This window comes from Festucalex cinctus, chromosome 6 (assembly GCF_051991245.1).
Source record: "Festucalex cinctus isolate MCC-2025b chromosome 6, RoL_Fcin_1.0, whole genome shotgun sequence".
Lineage (NCBI taxonomy): Eukaryota > Metazoa > Chordata > Actinopteri > Syngnathiformes > Syngnathidae > Festucalex > Festucalex cinctus.
Window position 1 is genome coordinate 23,654,734 of NC_135416.1, and position 23,673 is coordinate 23,678,406.

At 38.8% G+C, this 23,673-nt stretch overlaps 1 protein-coding gene across 5 annotated transcripts in view; it reads left to right on the forward strand.

Annotated features, from left to right (window-relative positions):
- The window catches only part of sorcs1 (sortilin-related VPS10 domain containing receptor 1), a 215,843-nt gene that overhangs the window by 154,443 nt on the left and 37,727 nt on the right, over positions 1-23,673 (forward strand). For all 5 annotated transcript variants that reach the window (XR_013284119.1, XR_013284120.1, XM_077525635.1 and 2 more), the window contains exons 9-16: positions 172-351; positions 1,987-2,133; positions 7,842-7,944; positions 9,241-9,317; positions 10,708-10,799; positions 11,161-11,268; positions 14,289-14,406; positions 22,368-22,501. Coding sequence is in view for 3 of the 5 variants with exons in the window: in XM_077525635.1 (XP_077381761.1) it covers positions 172-351; positions 1,987-2,133; positions 7,842-7,944; positions 9,241-9,317; positions 10,708-10,799; positions 11,161-11,268; positions 14,289-14,406; positions 22,368-22,501 (959 nt within the window). In the remaining 2 variants the exon portion in view is untranslated. The remainder of the gene's footprint in view (positions 1-171; positions 352-1,986; positions 2,134-7,841; positions 7,945-9,240; positions 9,318-10,707; positions 10,800-11,160; positions 11,269-14,288; positions 14,407-22,367; positions 22,502-23,673) is intronic.

The window sequence follows — 23,673 nt, forward strand, 5'->3', positions numbered from 1 at the left end:
ACAATGTCAGTCAACAATAATCTCCATGCCAAATGTTAGATTACATCATTCATTTTGTACCTACATATGCAGGACGTTTAAGGCATGTATAAACATGACACTTTTCATTTTAATGGAAGCATATATAGAACAAAAAGGGCATAACCTGTAATGGTTTCACTTTTCTTGCAGGATTTGCATGTCATCAGTACGGACGAAAACCGTGTTGTGGCAGCAGTACAGGAGTGGAACCAGAATGAAACCTATAATTTGTATGTGTCTGACACATCAGGTGTCTATTACACTCTGGCTTTGGAGAATGTTGTCAGTAGCATGGGCCCTGAAGGAAACGTCATGGTTGATCTATATGAGGTAAACAAATAATATTTTAAAATCATTCTCCTTCATTAGTGGTGGCCTTCCTTAGCATGTTACTCTAGTACAGTGCTTCTCAATTATTTTCTGTCATGCCCCCCCCGAGTAAGAAGAAAACATCTCGCGCCCCCCGCCCCCCCCACCCCCACGCGACTATAAATAGTATCATTTGTCTATAAAATAGTTATAAGCACACCACTGCATAACACTGTATTCATATTAACGTATAAGAGAATAAAAAAAGAAAGAAATATGGACCAACTTACAACAAATAGCTTTATTAACTGTAACAGATTTAAAGTGCATCTGAAATTAAAAAAAATATATATATTAATTTAACTTTAAACATTTTTTGACTGACCATGTCAAACCATATGATATGGAAAAATAAAATGACATAAAATCAATAAATGATAATGCATTCAAACCGATCACCAACCGAGGAGCACTATATTAAAAAAAAAACTTTAACCAGCAAAACAAAAATCTAAAATACTTTATGCAGATTTTTTTTTGTTTGCTGTGTGCAAAGCACACATGCTCAGTGCAAACAAAACCCCTACACTACCGAGCGAATGCTCCCTGCGCCACTGCCCCCTAATGTAGTGGAGGTGCAATTGCACTTTATTCTAGGACAGTAAACAAAAAATCAAACTAAAAAAAATTAAAAAAGCATGTTCCCCGAGGTCCTTGATGGAGCCTCGCGCCCCCCTGGGGCCCCTGGGAGGGCCCACCCCACTATTTGAGAAGCACTGCTCTAGTACAACCTTGTTCATCAACATTGTCTGGGGTGTGCCGTGTGAGGGCTTCAGCATGCAACTGCAACCCGTGTCAACTGCTGAACAGTACGATGATGGCTGAACTTGATGAAGAAGTATTCTTTTCTGAATCACACATTTTTTTTTAAATAACATCAAACATGAATTATAAGGATAACTTTGTTTTTGTCTTTCTTCAAAACACATTGTGTAAATGTAAAAGATTGGTTGTGAGGCATATATTATACATGTGTTAGATGTACAAATGCTACTCTACTATTAACACCAACAGAATTATACTATTATAAATCTAAATATGTACATAAAGTATCTGAGACACATATCAATTTAATCAAAAAGAGAAAAAAAAAACTAAGAAAATAATTAAGCAGCTGAGGATGCTGCTCATGTCTTTACGTTGGCTTGGGCTAAGGTATCGAATCCACTGTCTTGATTGGGGTCACCACCCAGAATATAGGATATTCTAAATCCTTCCTCTGGGACAGATTGAAGTGTGTGCCAGTTATGAAAATGGAGTTTCATTGCCTGATGCAACTGCCTATGACTCACTTCAGTATCCCGAAGCTACTACCCAAAAGGAAAACAGTCAGAAACATTTTAGAAACACATTGGACATTTACAAATGTCCACATAGTTGATCATTTGCCACTCTGGTCTTGTTGGGAATACAAAAGAGGCAAGCGGGTGTGATTGTCTTACTTTGGTACTTGAGATTGTCATTCCAGTGTAATTGCTTTCATTTTCACCAGTCTGACTGTGAGGGATTTAATTTCAAGTTAAATCTGTGGTTGTTGTTGTTAATATTATTAGTTTCTGAGCTTTTCTGAGGTTTTTTTTCTTTATGATTTTACAGGTGGCAGGAATAAAAGGCATGTTCTTGGCCAACAAAAAGACAGATAAGCAAGTCAAGACATATATTACCTACAATAGAGGCAGAGACTGGAGGTTATTACAGGCACCAAACAAAGACCTGCGAGGCAATAGCATACACTGTATGCCAGTGAGTATCTGCATCTATCTATCTATCTATCTATCTATCTATCTATCTATCTATCTATCTATCTATCTATCTATCTATCTATCGCATTTCCACGTTTCTGGCCTTCAATTGCGTGTTCCCGTTGATGGGTGCGAGTGTGTATAGGGTGTATCAGTTCTCCGAAGTGCACTGTCACCTCACTACGCCCCGATGGTAATTCCTGTGCCGAAAAAAAAAATCCTTTTTTCATTTTTACGTGTCATTTTAATCAAAGTTGAACGTCACCTACATATTTTGCCCTAGTGCAGTTGTCGCCCTTAGTGACATTGTGCGCATGCGCTGCAGGTTGTACAGGGGCCGCAAATAAATGCTTCGCACATCCAGGTGTGGAGTCATACCTGCCGTTGACTGGGCTTTTTGCTTTAGTACTACTTTACTGCTGTTTTGATATAATTTTCAGCAGGCTATCACTCTGAAACAAGCCATGACAACAGTGTTTAACCATTTTTATGATTTTTTTTTTCTTAACTTTGGATAACCACACAAATGACGCAATGCACTGCAGGGAGCTGGATTGCTTTTGTTTGTCCGCAGCAAAACGCAGGTGCCGTCGCAGACATGACGTCTTGTGTCTTGATTGGTTTACTAGGTCATGCGGGCGTGGTTTACGGAAAGGTCAATTTCCCCATCTGCGTGTGCTTAGTGGATTACACGCTCCTGGATTGCTCCATATATCGGTTAGCGCCGCAAAAAAGCTACATAAACATTTAGTGGATCTGGCCCTTTGTGCACCTGTGCAAGGCCCAATCACAATACTCGCACTTCCACCCTTGTGCCCTCAATTGCTCATTCGCGTTGATGGGTGATTGAGGGGCACAAGGGTGGAACAAGGTTGGCAGTGTGAGTATTGAGAATGGCCCAAGTGAGCACTTCATTAAAGGGCGCAGGGTGTAGTATGGGTATTGAGACAGAGCCTGTGTGATTGGACGTGTGTGTCGAGAAAAAAATAAAAATAAAACAACAACAACAAAAACTAGAGCTATAAAGGGCCCTCGCAGCCCGGGCCACGTTGGGGTACTTGCACGTTGGGGTACTGGCACATTGGAAGCAGAATTTCTTTGAAAATGGCATGATAGATAAACCATTACGTGGATTTTTATTTTTTTATTTTTTTTATTTTTTTTTGCCAGGTGTGATAAGTGTGTCAAGCTCAATGGGTTTTGGTGATTGTTAAGGTCTGCAAAAATCAGTGTCTTTTTTTTTATTTTTAGGCAATGAGTTGCCCTGATTGTTTATTTTTTTTTGCAAAAGTACATATACACATCATCGCTCGTACTCATTGCACAATGTTGCTTTTATTGTCCATAGAAGCGATTTAAAAAAAATGAAACTAAATAAAAAAGTACACACGTTTGGATCGGTCTGATGCCAGTGAACATATTGAGTGGTGGAAAGTAAAAGAATATTCATAAATGACTTAGTTATCACACTTTACAATTTTTGTAAAAATACCGTAAGTGAGGCATTATTTTTTTTTTTTTATGCCTCAAGGACTAGGTTGCTGTATTTATAACTGAATTTTGTCATAGAGATACCTTCAGGCCTTGACTATAAATTACATTTCAAGTATGGGATTTTTTTGAGCATGTACCTGGGAGTTATTAAGCATATCCTTCATTCACGATATTGCTTTTAATGTCCACAGAGGCTATCAAAAATCAATAAAACTAAATAACAAAAATATGTATGTTTGGTTAGGTATGATGCCAGTGAACATTTTGAGTGGTGGAAAGTAAAAGAATATTCATAAATGACTTAGTTATAACACTTAGAATGAGTTTACATTTTTTGTAAAAATACCGTAAGGGGGTATTTTTTTTTCATGCCTCAAGGGCTAGGTGGCGCTGCATATATAACTGAATGTTGTCATAGAGATAGCTTCAGGCCTTGACTATAAACATACATGTCAAGTTTGGGATTTTTTGGAGCATGTACCGGGGAGTTATTAAGCATATCCTTTTTCATTGCGAAACACAAAATTTGATGCTCCGCCCTCATCATATAGTATTCCGAAAAGTCAAGATTTTTCCCACTGTCGTTGGCTCAGGTCTTGACATGGTCCAGGTCAAGTCTGAAGTCAGTCGGATTAAACGTGTAGGAGAAGTGGGCAAAAGTATGCTCCCTGTAAATGTGCTAAAATCGTAAAAAATAGGACATTCAAAAATGTGTGGCTCGTTTCCTGTTCATTTTAGTACATGGGTCCAAGAGACTTTTTTGTAGGTCTTGGGCTCCCTCATACACCTAAAAATTTCCAAAGATCTTGCTTAAACGTACAAGCGGGGCTGCTTAGTTAAAAATTTCTAGGGGGCACTATTGATTCATTTTTGTAAAAATAGCACAATACATGATAAAAGATTACTAATTTTACCAGGCCAGATTTGTGTTCCAAGTTTCATGAGTTTCTGTGCATGTTTAGACCCTCATAATTTTTACAAAAACAATAGGGACCTCGCAGCGGTCGCTGCTCGGGCCCTAATAAACAATAATTCTTACAAAAACAAGAGGGACCTCGCAGCGGTCGCTGCTCGGGCCCTAATTAGCATTTTAGCTCATTAGCTTCCAGGTCATGCGGCCTATTGACCCCAAACCGATGCTGGATCATAGTGCCATGTTGGCTGGTTGACGCACCCCTCTTGATTTTTTTTGTTTTTAACACAACACTTTTTTTCCCCTTCAAATATTAGCATTTTAGCACAACAGCTTCCAGCTCATGTGACCTATTGACCCAAAATCAGTGCTGGATCATAGCTCCATGTTGGCTGGTTGACACACACCTGTTTTTTCTTCTTCTTCTTCTTCTTCTTCTTCTTCTTCTTCTTCTTCTTCTTCTTCTTCTTCTTCTTCTTCTTCTTCTTCTTCTTCTTTTTTTTCATTTCAACCTTTCCCTCATTTTCAATTAACTTTATATGTACATATTGACATTATAGCTCAAGCTCAATTCCAGGTCATGGAGCCTATTTACCCTACAAGAGTGCAGGATGTTGTTGGCTGATGGATAGGCCTACATACACCTCTTACCCAAGGATATGTAAAGAGAGATGCTGTATTATACTGAGACATCTTTTAACTGCTTGTCAATTACATATTAAATTCTGAAAGCCAGTCTCTTATTTTGAAAACCGGATGTCGTTGTATGCCCGAACGTCCGAGCGCTCTAACCACTAATCGTGTGTTGTACACAGTAGCGTCTCAGCACTCTTTCTACCGTATATCCTTGAAAAAGGGCGAACTTGAAATTAAGAACCGGCTGGCTTGACTGCGTTGAGGAGAGGCAGGTAGTTAGACGATGTTTATCAGTGAGGATCATATGCATAGAAGTGGGAAATTTCTGCGCCAAATTACCTCATTTAAATATGCGCAAAATCAGGTCGGCAACGCAGTGAGTAATGAATTTCTCCATCTGCGTATGCTTTATGGATTAGACTCTCCTCTGTTAGCGCCGCGCAAATGCCACACAAACCTTTAGTGTCAAGGTTCACCAATTCCAGTCCTTGAGGTCCAGAATCCTGCAGATTTTAGATGTTTCCGCCTACCAACACACCTGCTACTACAGATCAGGATCTCTATTATTCAAGCTGATGAGCTGATTATAAGAATCAGGTGTTCTAGTGGGCGGAAACATCTAAAACCTGCAGGACTCCGGACTTCAAGGACCAGAATTGGTGAACCTTGCTTTAGTGGATTTCGGCTCAAAGTGTTCTGAGCCAGCCCAGTTAAAAGGCCAACCACTTTGATCTAGTCCATGACATCTTGTTACAGACTTGCAGAGGGTACTAGGCAAAACAAAAATAAATATGATAATTGTTTGTTTTATCTATTTCTTTATGGAAGCATCTGAATATTCGGTGGGCTGGTTTCACTAACAAATAGATGAAAAAAAAAAAAAAAAAGTTTACCTCTGATGTGTGTGTTTTTAAGGCTTACTCTGACCAAAGAGAAAAATAGTATATTATAGATATGGTTAAATTTCATAATTGATGACTTTGAGATTGCAGATCTTTTGTAAACATGGATTTCTACACCAAAATGGTCATTCTTTTTTTTTTTTTTCAGTCTGCCATTCTGCAGCATGCATTGCCTTCTACCCGTATTATAAGGCAATTTGTCAGCAAATGTCAACGTTTTAATAAAGCCCTAACCAGCCTGTCATCGCATGGCCTGCATCACTGGCATTTTGCTCGGTCGTAATGAGAATTGTGCTGTTAAAGGTTAACCAAATCAAAACTAATGGTGAGCCAAGCCAATAGAGAAATGGCATATGTGATACACACTGAATGGCATGGGAGGGCTGCACATCGAAATTGTTGCGTCATCTGTTAGGATTTTTTTTCCTTTTCTTTTCGTGCTGCTTTTGGTTAATTTTGATAGTTTTAATAATAGGGGTGGGAACCTCTGGCTACTTCACGATACGATATGCGAAACAAGGCTCACGATAATGATTATCTCACGATATGAGGATACCGCGATTATCAATATTATTGCTCAGGTAATAAATCCACGATAATCTACAATAAAACTAATCATAAAATAATGATGATGATAATAATAAATAATAAATAAATAATCAAATAAAAAAATAATTATAATATTATAATAAAAATTATATATATAAATATATAATATAATGTATAAATATATATATATATTATACATATATAAAAATCTAAATACAATAATAATAAAAAAAAAATGTATGTATAATACGGATAGACAGATTATCGGCTGGGACGATTATCGGCACCGATATTAAGCATTTTGACGAATATCGGCATCGGCCATTTTGAAGAATCATATGGCAGATAATAGATCCAAAAAAAAAAAAAAAAAAAAACTTCAAGGAACTAATTTAAATGTATTTTGTTTTTTTCAATTAAAATTTTCACAGATGCTGCTGACCCTAGGGACTCTCTGCACCATCTGTTTTTGTTTGAAATTAAAACTAAGATAATTTAAAAAGTAAATAAAATACTTCAAATATATTGAAATACTTTATTTAGTGTAAAAAAAATAATTGTTTGTTTTTATTTAACTTTTGAAAACATGCCACTGCCCCTGGGAGATCCTGGGACTTGTTAGATTTTAAAAACAAAGATGTCTATTGACTAAGATTAACACACACAAAAAAAAAAATCCAATATTTTACCTACCCTAAAAGTTGCTCAATAAGTATATACTTTAAAATAAAAAAATAAAAGAAAAGAAAAGAACTGGAGTTTGTATTTTTTCCAAATTTTGATGCCAATATTTTCCCTTTTTAGTGAAAATTAATATCGGCTCCAAATATCGGTTATCCGCGTCATTGACTACTAATAATCGGCATCGGTATCGGCCCTGAAAAAACCATATCGGTCTATCTCTAATATATAATAATAATCATAATAATAAAAAAAACAAAGCTCGTGAGTCTTCTTTTGCCTGAAGACTTGCGTCCATTTCCCCGCCACTCTGATGAGGCACTCCCCCCAGTGGCCCGCCAAGTAACTGCTCAATAAGTCATGAACAATGGAGCTGTTATCGTGGCTGTTTATTAACTACAAATATTGCGATACTTGCGTAGACGTATTGATAATGTATCGGGAGACAAAATATCACGATTTATCGCGATATCGAAATATCATCACACTCCTATTTAAGAATATGACTATTTCTGTTTTTGTGTGTTTACACAGCCATATTGTTCATTGCATCTTCATCTTCATGTCTCTGCAAATCCCTACACATCTGGAAACATAGCAAGTAGGGACTCAGCACCGGGGATCATTGTAGCGTCAGGTGAGTTCAAAACCTTTTGTTTTTCTAAATGAAAAAATCCAAAAACAACATGAAAACATGAGATACAGTAAGTCAAAAAGACCTCCTTTAAGTCCTTGAGATTGATTGTTCGAGCTCAAGTTTTGGATAAAAAGTGTGGATAACTTTATGCACTCAGCTTTTATAAGACCCCTTGACACTTCTGCAGGAAGCGACGGCTGCTGTGTGAACATGCACACAGACGTGGAAATGTACCGCTTCAGTGAGTTTTATATGAAAAGCACAGATGACTGAAGGACGACTCAACTTTTATGTGCTTTTATTTATGCAAATGCTATTTGAAAGAGGGAGAAGTGTGCTATGAACTCCCTTTAATTTCTAATCAGGTTTGGTACAGGAACAAGAATTTTGTCTTTTATTTTAATTTTAATTTGATTAAATTTAATTATAGACACCCTTCAGCGCTATGCCAGGGACTATACAAGAGATTATAACGTGTTCATTGAAACTTGTGCCACCTCACAGAGAAAGACAGAGCCACATCATTTGATGTCTGCCTCAGACCAGCAGTGTTTCCACCAGAAAACGAGACAAAGAAAAAATACTCATAGCGTCTCACTGTGGAGCAAAAGTAAATAAATGCCAGAAAATGAGACCACCACCCCCCGGGTGAATTCACACCTCTGTGATATTTACTCCCACATGAGTCCTCAGTGTCAATAACTCAGCAGCACATGCCGCAGGTTGTCTGGAGATAGTGCAGCTTTTTTTTTTTTTTTTTTTTTTTTTTCTTAAAAAGTGTGGGTGCATGGACCATTTCACAAACGTGTAAGAAATGTGAGAGTGAAAATACTGATAAATTTATAAATGTATACATTTTAGGTCATGTTTTTAAAAAAGAATTGACCTGTGTTTAAATGTCAATGTGTGTTCTTTTTCATAGTTTTTGTAAGCTGCTTTTGTTTTCTCTGCTTTGCTTAACTGTTTGTTGTGTCTTTGCTTCAGTTGCCTTGTGTATGAATTGTGCAATAGAATTAAAACTGCCTTGCCTTATTGTCAGTGTCGTCTCAAGTGGAAGGCCAACTTACTTGCTTACTTACTATTGTACATGTTACACAACGGTATTAAGAATGACTATTTATTAGAGCAGTCTACATAGGTCCTGTCCATTCTTATATACTATATTTAGTATTTCTGTATGCAGCACCATGTGGCAGCACTCACTGTTGCTGTCTCCTCAGCAGATTAAAATCAATTGCTAGACACGTTTTGTCAGAATTCTTCATTCATGTGTTGACCTTTTTTTTTTCATGAAAGGTTCCTTCGGTTCTGAGCTGACCACCAGCAACGTCAGTGTGTACATAACCTCGGATGCTGGGAACACATGGAGACAGGTGGGGGTAGATCCATATTATGCTGATATTCAATACTGTTCTTATGCTTAACAGTTTTGTGATGGTTCTAAATTAAGATATTTTTTTACCTTTTATTCTTACTGCACAAAAGTTCAAAAGCATTGACCAGAAAAAAAAAAAAAAAAAAACTTAGGGCTGGGTATCGATTCGAGTTTCCTCAATCGATTCGATTTTGATTCACAAGAGTTCAGTTCGATTTCGATTTTTCCTGATTCAATTCACTTCTATTCAATCCGAAATTGACTAATTATGAAACATCAGTTTTTAAATGTTAAGGACATAATAAAAACTCTACAAATGTTAAATTCCAAAGTAAATTTTACGTAGGCAGTAACTGGTCAAATGATTTAGTTTATTAATGAAAGTAAAGTAGCACTGAGGTGAGTAATGATGAGAGGAAAACCTTTTCATACTCTAATTCAATAATTGAATATATGAATTAAAAAAAGATTCTGAATTCTTTTAAAGTGCAACAAGTCAGATGTAAATGTAAGAAAAGACTTTTAAATTCATGTGAACAGTAAATTACAAGAAACTCAGCAAGGTACAAAAAAAAATGGTCTTTGAAATTTGCGTCTCACATTTGAAACATAATCGTCCATTTTATTGAAGGTATTAACTTTCCATCTTAAAGTAGCTGAGACTCTCCATAACATATGTACTATACATTTATTTTTGGTAGTTCTATCGCTTTTCAACCATTTCCTAGTCAAAGTCTCCTCAAATTACAGGTGAAAGGCAGGTTTCTGTGAAAAGGCAGGTCAAAACAAGTCAACAGTAGCCAAAACATGTCAACAGGAATCTAGATAGATTAACGTTATGAAAATAATGGCTGTAACACTAGTACAGAGAAATGACACGCTAGCACTGGAGGGAGTGAGAGGGGAGCTTTTGTGACTACAAACATCAGATCAGCCAAGCAAAACAAAGTTATGTTGTGCTACAAGCTCTCAAATTACCAGTGCACAAAATACACATGTAGCAGTGTCAGTAACTGTTCACCAAAGTACCTCATTTACACCTTCATAACCCCGGATAAATATTTAACCCACATCACCCTGTCACACTTGATCTAGTTTTGATTCCTTACATTTTTCATTGACGTTCGTCAGAATTTCACGAATTAAATCTTCTTTCATAGGATTCAGTGTTGGTGAGCAGCTTGCAACTCACTTGATTTCATTTAATTGGTTTTGTTTCCATTAATTTTAGTTTGTCATTGGTTTATTGGACGTTTACAGACGTGAGTTACTATAGATGCGAGACGGCTGAGTGCATTTTTAGTACTTTGTGCTCCTGATTGCAAATGGTTAAAAAAAAGTGACATATGAAGTGAGTCTTTCTGTCTGTCTTTGTCCTTGCCCTGAAGATCTTCAATGAGGAGTATGCAGTGCTGTATCTTGACCAAGGAGGAGCCTTAGTTGCAATAAGGCATACTCCACTTCCCATCAGACACTTGTGGTGAGTCATGGTGACAGAGATGCAATCAGTCACAGCATGACTCATTCCTGGAGATGAAACCCAGAGTATTAAGTTCATCAAACAAAAGCTAATGAGTTTATTGTCTAACCGGAGAACATTATTATAGTAGAGCGAACTCCTTACAAAAAAAAAAAAAAAAAGTGCATCGACAATTGTCATTTGATTGCATCTTTCTGTCTTTGAATTTATTGAGAGTCTAACTACCTGTGATCAATCTTCATTTGAATGTACCACTTGAGCCCTGTGCGGAATATGAAATAAAGTCATTAGACAACTTTCAGGGTCATTATCTTGTGCGCACAGCGTGGGCCCCAAATGTAATTGATGTTTGTGTTCCCAGGTTGAGCTTTGATGAAGGACGCCAGTGGAACAAGTACAGCTTCACCAGTACACCGCTGTTCGTAGATGGTGTGCTGGGGGAGCCAGGGGAAGAGACATTAATTATGACGTGAGTGAAGATTTCTCATGACAGAAATCTATCCACCACACAAAACAAACTACAAATGTGTTTGTCTTTCGTGTCAACCTCCAATGAGATGTTTGCGTCTGTCTCCAAGCCATCTATCATTCCTCGCTGTTCTCTTTTCAAAAGAAACAAGTTTCCTCTCAAGGTGTTGGCAACTTCCAGACTGTCCCGGTTTATGATCATAAGTGACGGATGCTTTGGCATACAGCAGCAGTACAGAATACAGACGAAGGATGGAAACGCTTTTTTAACCCTTTAAAGCCTGAACCATGCAATTTATGAGAGAAAATTCTGACTATTTGTAAATAGAGTATGTATTGGTCCTTTTGAACAAACAATTATTATTATTATTATTATTTTGAAAATCAACTTCCACATATGACTTTTGATTTGTGTTATATTTGTTACATCCGGTCACAATGCTTTAAATGTGTACATTTATAAGTGTCAAAAATATCAAACATATTAGAATTTCCACAAATCAGATAAAACATCACCCACTATTAAAGGGGCTGTCTGCCGGATTCACTCAGGAAAATGCACTTTTTAAATACAGGATGTACACACTTTAACTTTCTCTCAGTCTACACATCTGTGTTTTTGTTCATCTTTTGGGGTGATTTCATCCTAAACCCCCACCTCCCCAGCCTGTATTTTGCCATTTTGTGTTTGTTTTGTAAATAGCGGGACGTTTCAGTGGAAAGACAGTATTTACAACCCTCCAGCCAATCGCAGAGCGGGGGGTGGCGTGTCGCAAATGGGGCCGGGCGAACGTGTCAGCTGCGTGACGTCACTCCCGCGGCAATTTGAAAGCACGCACGGATTTTTTATTTTTTTTCACTCACTCACTCACAGAAGCTTACGTGTGTGAATGAGTGAGTGAAGAAAAAAAAATGCTTTCAAATTGCCGCGGGATTTACGTCACGCAGCTGACACGTTCGCCCGGCCCCGTTTGCGACACGCCACCCCCCGCTCTGCGATTGGCTGGAGGGGTGTAAACACTGTCTTTCCACTGAAACGTCCCGCTGTTTACAAAACAAACACAAAATGGTAAAATACAGGTTGGGAAGGTGGGGGTTTAGGACGAAATGACCACAAAATATAAAAAAAACACAGATGTGTAGACTGAGAGAAAGTTAAGGTGTGTACATCCTGTATTTAAAAAGTGCATTTTCCTGAGTGAATCTGGCAGCCAGCCCCTTTAATAAGTATGGGTGTCTCTCGGGACGATCTTGCAAGGTCGCTGGAAAAGCCATCAGCTGGGTGATACTGCCCTCTAATGGATTATCTGTGCCAATGTACGTATCAGATCTTATACGTCAGGGTTTTAATGGGGAAAAAAATATTATACTCATGAAATAGAGGGCTCAAAATATCTTTTATTTAATATGATATGTTTGGCTTTATGTGCGATTTTGAGGGGGCGTGTTGGTGACCTTTGATGACTTGTAGAAATCAAACAGTACCCGATTTGTTTGACTGTTAATTGTTTACGTTTTCTAATTTTCTTTGTCTCTGAGCATGACTCTGAGTATCCACAGCAATTTCTAGTGATAGTAAAATGGATAGTTCACCAGCAGGTTACAGTCAGCCAAATATAAATGGAATCTATCGATCAGTGTCTCTCAGGAACTTCATTTGATTTCAACCAAAAAAAAAAAAATCCTTTTACTGATTTATTGCTGATGAATCACATCTTGAAGCCGTTAACTGTCTTAAAGTAATTGATGGTCGCTATCATCCATCTACTTAATCAGTCACCCAATACCAATGCTGTCAGAGTGTGCAACTCTGTAATTTAAGGTGGCCGATTGCAAGTTTGTCTCTACTCTGCATCTTCTCTGAAGAGTGGCATCATGGGAGCCTCAATACAACTCTCAAACGACCTGAAAACGAAAATTGATCGTCATGATTTTGGGGAAGGATACAAAAAGACATTTCAATTGTCAGTTTCTATTGTGAGGAAATAGAAGACAACAGGCACAGTTCTAATTAACATGTCACTATGCATTGTACAACTATTCTGCTTACTTTGCACCTTTGCTGTATGGGAGTAAATGCAGAAGAAGCCTTTTCTGCGCAAATGTGACATAAGGTGTTGTGGACTGATGAAACTTAAATTGAGTATTTTGACATAAAAAGGGGCGTCATGCAAGGTGGATGAAGAACACATTCCAAGACAAACACGTGCCACCCACTGTAAAATTTGGTGGTGGTTCCATCATGCTGTGGGGCTGTGTGGCCAGTGCAGGTACTGGCAATCTTGTTCAAGGTGAAGGTCTCATGGATTCCAGTCAATTATCAGCAGGTTCTTGAGATCAATGTTCAAGAATCAGTGACAAAGTTGAAGTTGTCAGGCCTGGATACTTCAATACTACTATAACCCGAAACACTGCTCAAACTCTACTAAGGCATTCATGCAGAGGAACTAGTACAACATTCTGGAATGGCCATCTCAGTCCCCAGACCTGAATATTATTGGAAAATCTGTGTTGTGATTTAAAGCAGGCTGTTCATCCTCCGAAACCATCAAACCTGGCTGAACTAGAGATGTTTTGTAAAGAGGACTAGTCCAGAAAGCTTTCAACCAGAATCAAACTTTCATTAGAAGCTATACAAAGCGTTTCGAGGCTATTCTTTTTAGGAGGATCAACTAAATATTGATGTACTTTTATCTGTTGGGGTGCCCAAATTTATGCACCTGCCTGTTTTTGTTTAAATAATTAAGGGACACTTTCTGTAAATCCCCAAAAAAATTCATTTCACTTCTCAAATATCACTGTGTTCATCTGTTATATGATATATTTAACTGAAATGGCTGATCCAAATAATGTTATAAAGGAAAATCTTGAAAAATATCGTTGGATTCCAAACTTTTTCATCTTCTAAACAAAAGTACATATGCGTTCTTATTTACATAAACGTTGCCTTTTTTTGTGTTTTGTCATAATTGGCTATATGAGTATATTTTTATGTACTAACCAGAGATACATGTTTTCCAGGATTTTTGGCCACGCTAGTCATCGCTCGGAGTGGCAGCTGGTGAAAATCGACTTCAGGTCCATCTTTAACAGGAGATGCACAGAGGCAGATTATCAGACGTGGCACCTTCACAATCAGGTATCATGCTAACACAGGAATACTGATTGCTAGTATTGTAACCGTGTATCATGGTGGAATGGTACATGTTTTCATACTCGCCCAGGCTCTCCAGATCAAGCTAACGTTAGCTGGCTTCCCTTGTATCGTTCAATATGACTAAATAGTGATATTAATCAATTGCCAATGCTCCAGAGTCGTTACATGCATACTTCACAGTCTTGTAGTCACAGCACCTTGTTATAATGATAAAGCAAATTTTCAAACACTAAGAAGTTCTGAATGAGCAGCAACTGCATATCAATCTCAAATGGGTGTATGAACATTACACCAGTTTTAAAATCGCTGCATTGGCTCCCCATGCTTTTCAGGGTGATTTTAAGGTACTTTTATTAGTTTTTAAATGTCTTAACGGTCTTGGCCCATCTTATTTTTCTGACTTGCTTTTACCCTATTACCCCTCGCGGCTCCTGTGGTCTTCTGGGAGTGGCCTTTTAACTGTTCCTAAGGTGAGGACCAAGACACATGGTGAAGCTGCCTTTAGCCACTATGGTCCTCACCTATGGAATAGCCTGCCGGAGGGCATCAGGTCTGCAGAGAATGATGTTTTTAAGAGGAGGCTTAAGACTTACTTTTTTTTTGTTTTGTCATTTGATTGATCTTTTTTTTTTAATCCCCTTTTATTTATTTAACTATTTTAATTTCTATTGTTTTGTAGCTTTGTTTTTATTTATTTATTTATTTTCTATAGTGTTTAACTTTCTTTAGTGTTTTCTATTAATTGTGACCTCTGTCTGGTGTGTGAACCAAATATGTCCTCAAAGTAACCAGCGTATGTGCGCAGGAGAAGAAGACATCACTTACGTTGTGTCGACAGAGGTAAAAATAGGAGCTTATCTTTTTATACTTTAATAACACTTGGGTCAAAAATAACCCACCTAATAACCCACCATGGATCAAAAATGAACCAATCCTCTACATGGGTCAATTTGACCCAACTTTGAGTCGAAGATCTGTTCATTCGTACAAATCAACCCATATATTTGGGTCAGATCCTCTTTGGGTCAATAATTGCCTCATTTTGTATAATTCAACACAGAAAGTTGGCTCAGCACTGTCAACCCCAACATTCAAAATAATCAAGTACATTAAGTACACACTACTCAAAATTTTACATAAACTACTACTAACTTAACTTTTTGAAGTTGGTGTAACATTGTATGCTTTTAAGGAGTGATTTGTACAAATAATTTTTGATTAAATTGAACTATACTAGTTTTTGGGGTATGGGTAACTTAAAAACATTAACTCTTTGACCGCCAAAAACGTTTAATAACGTTTAGTAAAATCACGATGTGTGCCGCCATAAACGTTAAGTGACGTCAACTACTTTTTTTTTCTTTCTTTTTTTTAATATATCAGTGGTCAGTGCAACGTCCAAGTTCAGCGCAGCCGGGTCAATGAGTTGTGAAATCAAAAACACCTACGAACTATGGCCAGCAGATGGCAGCGGTAGCTGCTCGGGCCCTAACTACAGCTGCGAATTACAATGAAACATGACGCAATCCGATGAAATAGAACGTTTTCAAGGCTGACGTGAATGATTAAAGCCTTTGTAACATTAAACCTAATTTGACGGAGTGTCACTAAACAAAAAATATTAGTATCAACGTCACTGTTGTGGAGAAAATTTAGCTTTTCTTTTCAATTTTCACTCAATGTCACTCAAATGACCTATTTTCAAATGGTTATTACTAAATAACGGAATAAGGTAGAAACATACTTTTTTTCTAATGAAAGAATGGAATGCGATCTTTCATGTGGTACCCATGTTGTTTATGTAGCAAAAGATCACCATATTCTGTTTGCTTCAAAAAATGAGTTAAAATGCTCGAAATCCGCTGGCATTGGGGGTTGTTTTTTGATAACGTTGGCAGTAAACGAGTTAATTAGCTATAACTTAATAAAATTTAATTCTTTTGTGATAAAATCTTGTTTCTATTGTTTCAGAAAAGGTAATGTTTGCAAATAAATTATACTAAAAATAAAACATAGCAACATAACTGTTTTTTCTCCAAAATTAATCAGAGTCATCCTCATAGAAGGCGGCATGGTGGCCGACTGGTTAGCATGTCTGTCTCCCAGTGCATAGGTTGTGAGATCAAATCCGGGCTTCGACCTTCCAGTGTGGAGGTTACATGCTCGCCACGTTCCTGCATGGGTTGGTTGTTTGTCTGTGTGTACCATGCGATTGGTTGGCAACCGGTTCAGGGTGTACCCTGCCAACTTCCCAAAGACAGCTGGGATAGGCTCCAGCATTCCTGCGACCCTCGTGAGCACATCATGTATTTATTGTTTGGACTTATAATTACTTAATCCAGTACTTTTAAAACTAACATTCATTTAGTATCTGAGAATAATTAAGTTGCTGTCACAGAAAGCTTCTGAGTACGGTAAGTATGTATCAAAACAATTTTTGTTTTTCCAGAAAAAAAAAAGTTAATGTTGTACATAGCAACCCAGGAAGTTGAGTCAGATCCTCTAACTTGGATCATTTTGAGCTAACTTAGGGTCAACAATTGCCTCATTTTGTATAAAAGCAACCAATTCAATTTGACCAAACCTTTTTTGTTTGTTTTTGTTTTTTGCGAAATAATTATAATAATAACAACAACAATAATAATAATAATAATAATAATAATAATAATAATTAGGGATGGGCGAGTACCGATACCAGGTATCGGTATCGGGCTGATACCAGCCTTTTTTCAAGTACTCGAGTACTCGTGACGCAGACGAGTACAAGCGACCGATGGCAGAGGGGGAAGACGTTAAGTGAGTCCTCCTTGCCTGTAACTGGCGCTAGCTTGCAGCAATTTTTCACCAAAACTTCACCGGTTTGGAAATACTTCAAAATTGTGAATCTTAAACTAAAAGAGCATTTTTGTGTTTTATTTTGAGCGTTAAGACTATTGAAGAGTGACTGTGCTGTTTTTTTTTGTCAAAATTAAAGGAAATATATTTGTTTAAAAATATATTTTAGTGATTTTTTTTTATTTGTCAAAATGTACTACTTGTATCGGCAGTTGGTATCGGTATCGGTGAGTACTGAGGGTCTGAGTATCGGTATCGGTCTGAAAAAAAGTGGTATCGAACATCCCTAATAATAATAATAATAATAATAAGAAGAAGAAGAATAATAAGAAGACTAATAATAATATTTTATAAAACCCAGAAAGTTGAGTCATATCCTCTAATTTTGGCCATTTTGTATAAAACAGCCCAGAAAATTGGGTCAGATTGACCTATAAAGTGGATCGGTCCACTTTGATCCATAATTGTGTTCCATTTGACCAAAATGTTTTTAAAGTGTATCATCTTATATCTACAGGAGAGAGTGATGCGGGAGGATGATGAAATATTTTGGGGAAATGTGGCAATGCTTTTGTTTTTGGCCCTGTTCTGGCATTACCCCTTTTGATCACAAAATAATAAAATATCAAGTATAGCACTGAAGCGTGCTCTCACACTGACCCACTTAGAGCCTGTGGAGCTCAGTTGGTACAGCATCTGATTTTTAATCTGAGTGTACAGGGTACAAGTTCCTTATTAGGCATTACATACTTGAGCTAACTCTAATAAAGGTGATCACTAAATATCATTGATACCAAATAAGAGCTTTATAAAGGAGGTGGCATCTTTTAATCCGATGCCTAAAAACAAATATAAGGGATATCCAGACATACACAATATAGATGATTTTGAATATAGAATCAATTGAACTAAATAGACAAAAAAAAGAATATATATTATGCTTAAAATAAACTTAATGCTTTAAGACTAATTTTCCTTCCACAATGGTTATTTGAAAGCCAAAGGTGGTGCCTCAATTTAAGTCAGGAAAAACCCTGATTGATGCACAAAATGTTTTTAACAACATTTTAAACTCCACAATGCACCCTAAAGATACTGAATAGATACAGTAGAACCCAATGAAACGTAAAAAGCATTTGTGGCATAGTCCCATATTATAGTGTAGGGTGTTGCACCATTCAGAACTCCAGAACTTCCAAATACAGTACTTATTTTTAATTCCCCCCCGTTTGTTCATGAAGATCAGCAGTTCAGAAAATGAATGTATGAGTGTTTGTTTGTTCTTACCAAGTTTATTTACCACCTTATAAAATGTAACTATAGTTGCCAAGCCCAAGCAGGGATAATAGTAAAGTACATTCCTTAAGGTACAAATACATGAATAACTAGTCGGTTCCATTGTGCTAATTATGAGGGGTCGGTGTGAGTAAAAAATGCCATTATTTATTTATTTAATTTATTTATTTATTTTACCTAGTAGTCCTGCTTTAGAAAGTAATTGAGGAAAACTCAACTCAACTCAAGTTTATTTATAGAGCGCTTTCAAACAGCCTGAACTGTCACAAAGCGCTTTACAGAAACACACAAAAAAAAAAAAACATGGCATAAAACATTAACACCAATACAATACAATCACAACAAATCAACATTCTTCCATCCCTACATACGCTTTGATGTTTGATGTTTGAAGCAGTTTTTAGATGAAAGAGGACAGAATCAGCCTCCTTTCAGCAGTTGATCAGAGACGTGATCTCAGCATGCATGACGTCACACACGTTTGCTACAAGCTAAGCTAAGTTTGCTTATAAGCTAGCTCATAAATAAGCAGTCGCTGCGTTCGCGATGAGCACCATACACATGAATAGAATGGTCTAATTTTCCAGTCCCATCCAAAACTGCCTCTCCTCCAAGCGCCGAAACTCCATCCAGTCCACGACTCGCACACACCACCGTGCATAGCGGCGACGTTCGCGTCCTCAGCTCCACCGCCATCCATCTTAGCTCACCAGCGTAGACTGTCCAGTGGTGCCGACTTTTCCTCCGAGCAGAAGGGCTGAGAAAAATGCTGCCTGTTTCCTGGCGCAAAAAACACAAGCGACCCGCAGGTGCCCGGTGGGGCAGTCGGATGGCCCCGACACTCCCCCATCAGAAACTGTGCCGGTGCAGGCATGCGGCTGAATGAGCACAACCGCCAGACACCGACACTGTCCCTCGAGGAATATCATGGCCATAACGCCGAGAACAGTCCAGTCCAAAAAACGCCATCCATCCATCCATCCATCCATCCATCCATCCAGCTCACCAGCGCAGACTGTCCAGCAGCGCCAACTTCTCCTCCGTGCAGAAAAGGCCTGTGAAAAATGCTGCCAACTGACCACAACAGACCATTCACTTTATCAGCTCAATTGCCTAGTGTTAGAGTGTCCGCCCTGTGACCGGGAGGTTGTGGGTTCAATCCCTGGCCAGGTCATACCAAAGGCTATAAAAATGGGACCCATTTGCATACATGCTTGACACTCAGCATCAAGGACTGAAATTGGAGGGTTAGATCACCAAATGATTCCCAAGCACGGCTGCTGCTGCTCACCGTGCCCCCAGGGGCACATTCACTTAGGTGAATGTTACAATCAGTGGTACTTTAACTTAGCTGACTGCTGCAAATTGTAGACCTGCACAATTAAATGAAACTGCAAGAACGTGTTATTCATTCTGCAGCCTTCATGATTAGACTCTTGTTTGATATCCAGTACACTGTGTTCACAGGCGTCATTTTAGGTCTATTATAAACCTCTTTAAACAATGCTTGCCAGATTTACGAATTGGCCTCAGACTCTTAAATAATCTCTCCCATTTGGCATAACCCCGACTTTCAACTTAATAATCAGTCGTTCCATTTAAGCCTATGGGAGCAGAAAGGAATTACACACCTTCATCATCTTTTCTCAGATAATAGGTTTATATCGTATACAAACTTGGTCCAGAAATATGAAATAAAAAAGGGAAATTTCTTACATTATCTGCAAGTTAAAAATATGGTTAAGAAACAAATCCCAACACTTCAGGATACGCTCCAACTGCCTGTCTTAGCTAAAGATATTATAAAGCTTTCTCCAACAACAATAAAGAAAATATCAAAAATATATAAGTTATTTTTATACACAAATAAAACGTATTTACCGACTTTAAAATGGGAAAAAGACTTGTCTATAGTTCCGGAACCAGACTTTTGGACCCAAATCTGTGAAAATGTATTTAAAATGACCAAACAGACAAATTTGCAACTTATCCAATATAAGATACTTCATAGAACATATATTACACAATATATGATGAAAAAAATGGGACTCTCTGACTCCGACATTTGTCTCCAGTGCTCACAAAACACTGCCGATACTTATCTTCATGCTTTATGGTCATGTACTCCAGTGCTGCATTTCTGGACTAAAATCTTGGAAAAGCTCGCTGATATATTAAACTGTAGGCTTCCTTTATCTCCAAGACTGTGTTTACTAGGTGACTTAACAATAACTGAGCTACCATGTAAACAATCTCAATCTATATTTATAGCCCTTACTATTGCTAAAAAAATAATCCTTGTCAATTGGAAAAATAAACAATCTCTAAATATCGACCACTGGTTAAACTTACTAATAAATTATATCTCAATGGAAAAAATCTCTGCCTTAAATAAAAATCAAGTATCAAGATTTAAACAAATATGGTCTATGTACATAGAATATTTTAATCTCAATTTGGCAACTTAATCCTGCCAAGATTCTGCCTGTTAACGAGAGCCACCACATCGTTACAACTTCTGTTTTCGCTGCTCCTGTATTTGGTATTTTGTATCTGATTGTTTTTATTTTTATATAGTCAGGAACCTAGTTGCTGCTAGTGGGCTCGAGCATACCACACTATACGACACTATACTCAATAACTCCTTAAGATCAATTTCTAGTGGGCACTAAGCATCAACACTTGGTGTTACTGCATGCTAATTAGTCAATTTTCTTGACGCCGTCCCCTGTGGTCGGGCGGTGGGTGGGCCTCCGGTGTGCCCCGTGGTTCCCTCTCCCCTCCCCCTTCCTCCCCCCCGTCGCCTCTCCCTCCTCGCCTCCTCCCGCCCATCCTCCTCTGCCTCCCGGTCCCTTTTCCCTTGTCGCCCTCCCTCCTCCTCTCCCCCCCCGCCTCCTGCCCTGCAGCCGCCCTTTCGCCTTCTTGTCGTCTTCTCCCCGCTTCCCCCGCCCCCCCCCCCTTCCCTGTCTGCCCTGCGGCCCCTCCCCCTCCCTCTCCCTGGGCCTGGGGCTCCCTCCCCGGCCCGGGCGTCGGGCTCCGGGGGCCGGGCGAGGGTTTGGAAAAAAAAAAAAGAAAAAAAAAAAAAAAAAAAAAAGACTCTTAAATAATGAAAATAAAAGAAAAAAAAAAGGTCATGTTTTTCTAAACCTTCACCATCAACTGTCAAATAACACAGAGATACACTAAAGTGGGATTTCTGATGTTTGTAAATGCTAATATACATCTGTGACATGTGCTCCAAGTAAATCATTTTGTGTGCATATGCAGGAAGCCCTCAACCTGATAACACCAGAAGCCAAGATGGAAAATTGTTTTCCTTATTTTGACATAACTAATTTCAATCTCGGCACCCACATGCTTAGATTCAAACAAATGTGTTTCTTCCATATTACGCTACTGTCAATCACACTTAAAAAAGATTAGGTAGACAGGTTTAGTTGCTGGAATTTTCTCTTAGTGGAAGTAGCCAGAATCTTTAAACATGTCATGAGTGACACCTAATGCACAAAGGCAGAATGTTGTGCTAAGGAGAAGTGCAGTGGGAAAAAAATAGCACAAAAAAACACAAGTGAACCTCAATCAGAATCATAAGAGAGCTGTAAAGATGTTGAGAATAGCACACAGCATCATCCTCAAAACAAATATGCATGCCATACTCCAACAAATCTTAACAACACAAATGTGCATTTCCACACAGTGTGAAACATACATGATACATTGATGATTGCATCCAGGTTGTTCTTTATGGCAGGTGAGACAGCTGGAAAAATTAGCATCTTTAAACTTGCCACTTCTTTGAAATTGATCCACAGGGGGAGCCCTGTCTGATGGGAGTGAAAAGAATCTATCGGAAGCTGAAGCCCACGTCCAGGTGTGTGATGGGAAAGCTGTACTTGGTTTCAATGTCGTCAGGTCCTTGCGACTGCACAGAGGCTGACTTTGAATGGTGAGCTTTTTATATTTTTAACCATCATATGCCCCCAGATTAGCTCCTGAGAGATGAAGGGAATATTCCAATAAAATTCACAAGCTTTCGGGAGTAGTACAACTCAGCCTGATGTATAAATAATTGTATATTCTGCTGATGGACTCCACATAACTGGCCACTTCCTCATCACATTCTCTGCCAGTGCCCATCAAGTAAGTAAGTAAGCTTCATTTGTATGGTGGTTTCCACAGACACAAAGTCACAAAGCACTTATCCACATGTCATTAAAGGACATTGACAACGAAACACCAAAAATGACAGTATCATAATCCCAGACAATCTTTCCAACCGAAACACATGCTGTAACAATTAACTACCATTCTCAATTTTCTGGCTGCAGTGAAAATATACCCTGGCTGGGCCGTGGCGGGTGTGGGTGGGGTGCGGGGGGGTCGTGGGGGGAGTGGGGGCTGTGGACCGGTGGGACGCCGTGGGGGCCTGCCGGGCTCGTTCTTCGGCGATGGGCTCGGGCCGAGACGGGGACGCCCCGGGCGTCTGGATTGGTTCGCCGACCGGTACCCGCCCGGGTGGCGTGGGGGCTTGTGCCTTGGTGCTGCCGCGGCTTGGGGGATTGCGGGGGGGGGGGGGGGGGGGGGGGGGGGGGGGCGTGCTCGTTTTGCTGGGCCGCGGTCGACGGTTCCCCTCTTTGGTGGCGGTCCTGGTGCATGCCAGATCCATCACACCAGCATCTACTGAAATTCAAACAGAATTCGCCTTTCCCTCCCACTGCTCGTTGAATCAGTGGGTGCTGGTGTCTGTGGATCTCACTCTGCTTTATCTATCCTTCCCTCCTTCCTCTCTTTAGTTTTTCCTCTGGTCACTTGAGATCTCCTCAATCTGTTGGAATTTAGAGGTTTCTGGGGTTGGCGTAAGACTCTAATTTTGTAATCATGTGTTAGTTGGTGCTGGATTTCACTTTGATTTATCTTTATTTTGTTTGACCTTTCTTCTGGTCTCCTGAACTTATGAACTGCACGACTCTGGCGAGACTGTAGTATCCTGTTAAGGTGAAGGGTAATGGGATTTTTATTAGGTTTAAGGTGAATTAATGAGTTAATGAGTACAAATTTACATGTATTTACACACACGCACACATATGCACAAAATAAAATAAAAAAAAAGAGAGGGAG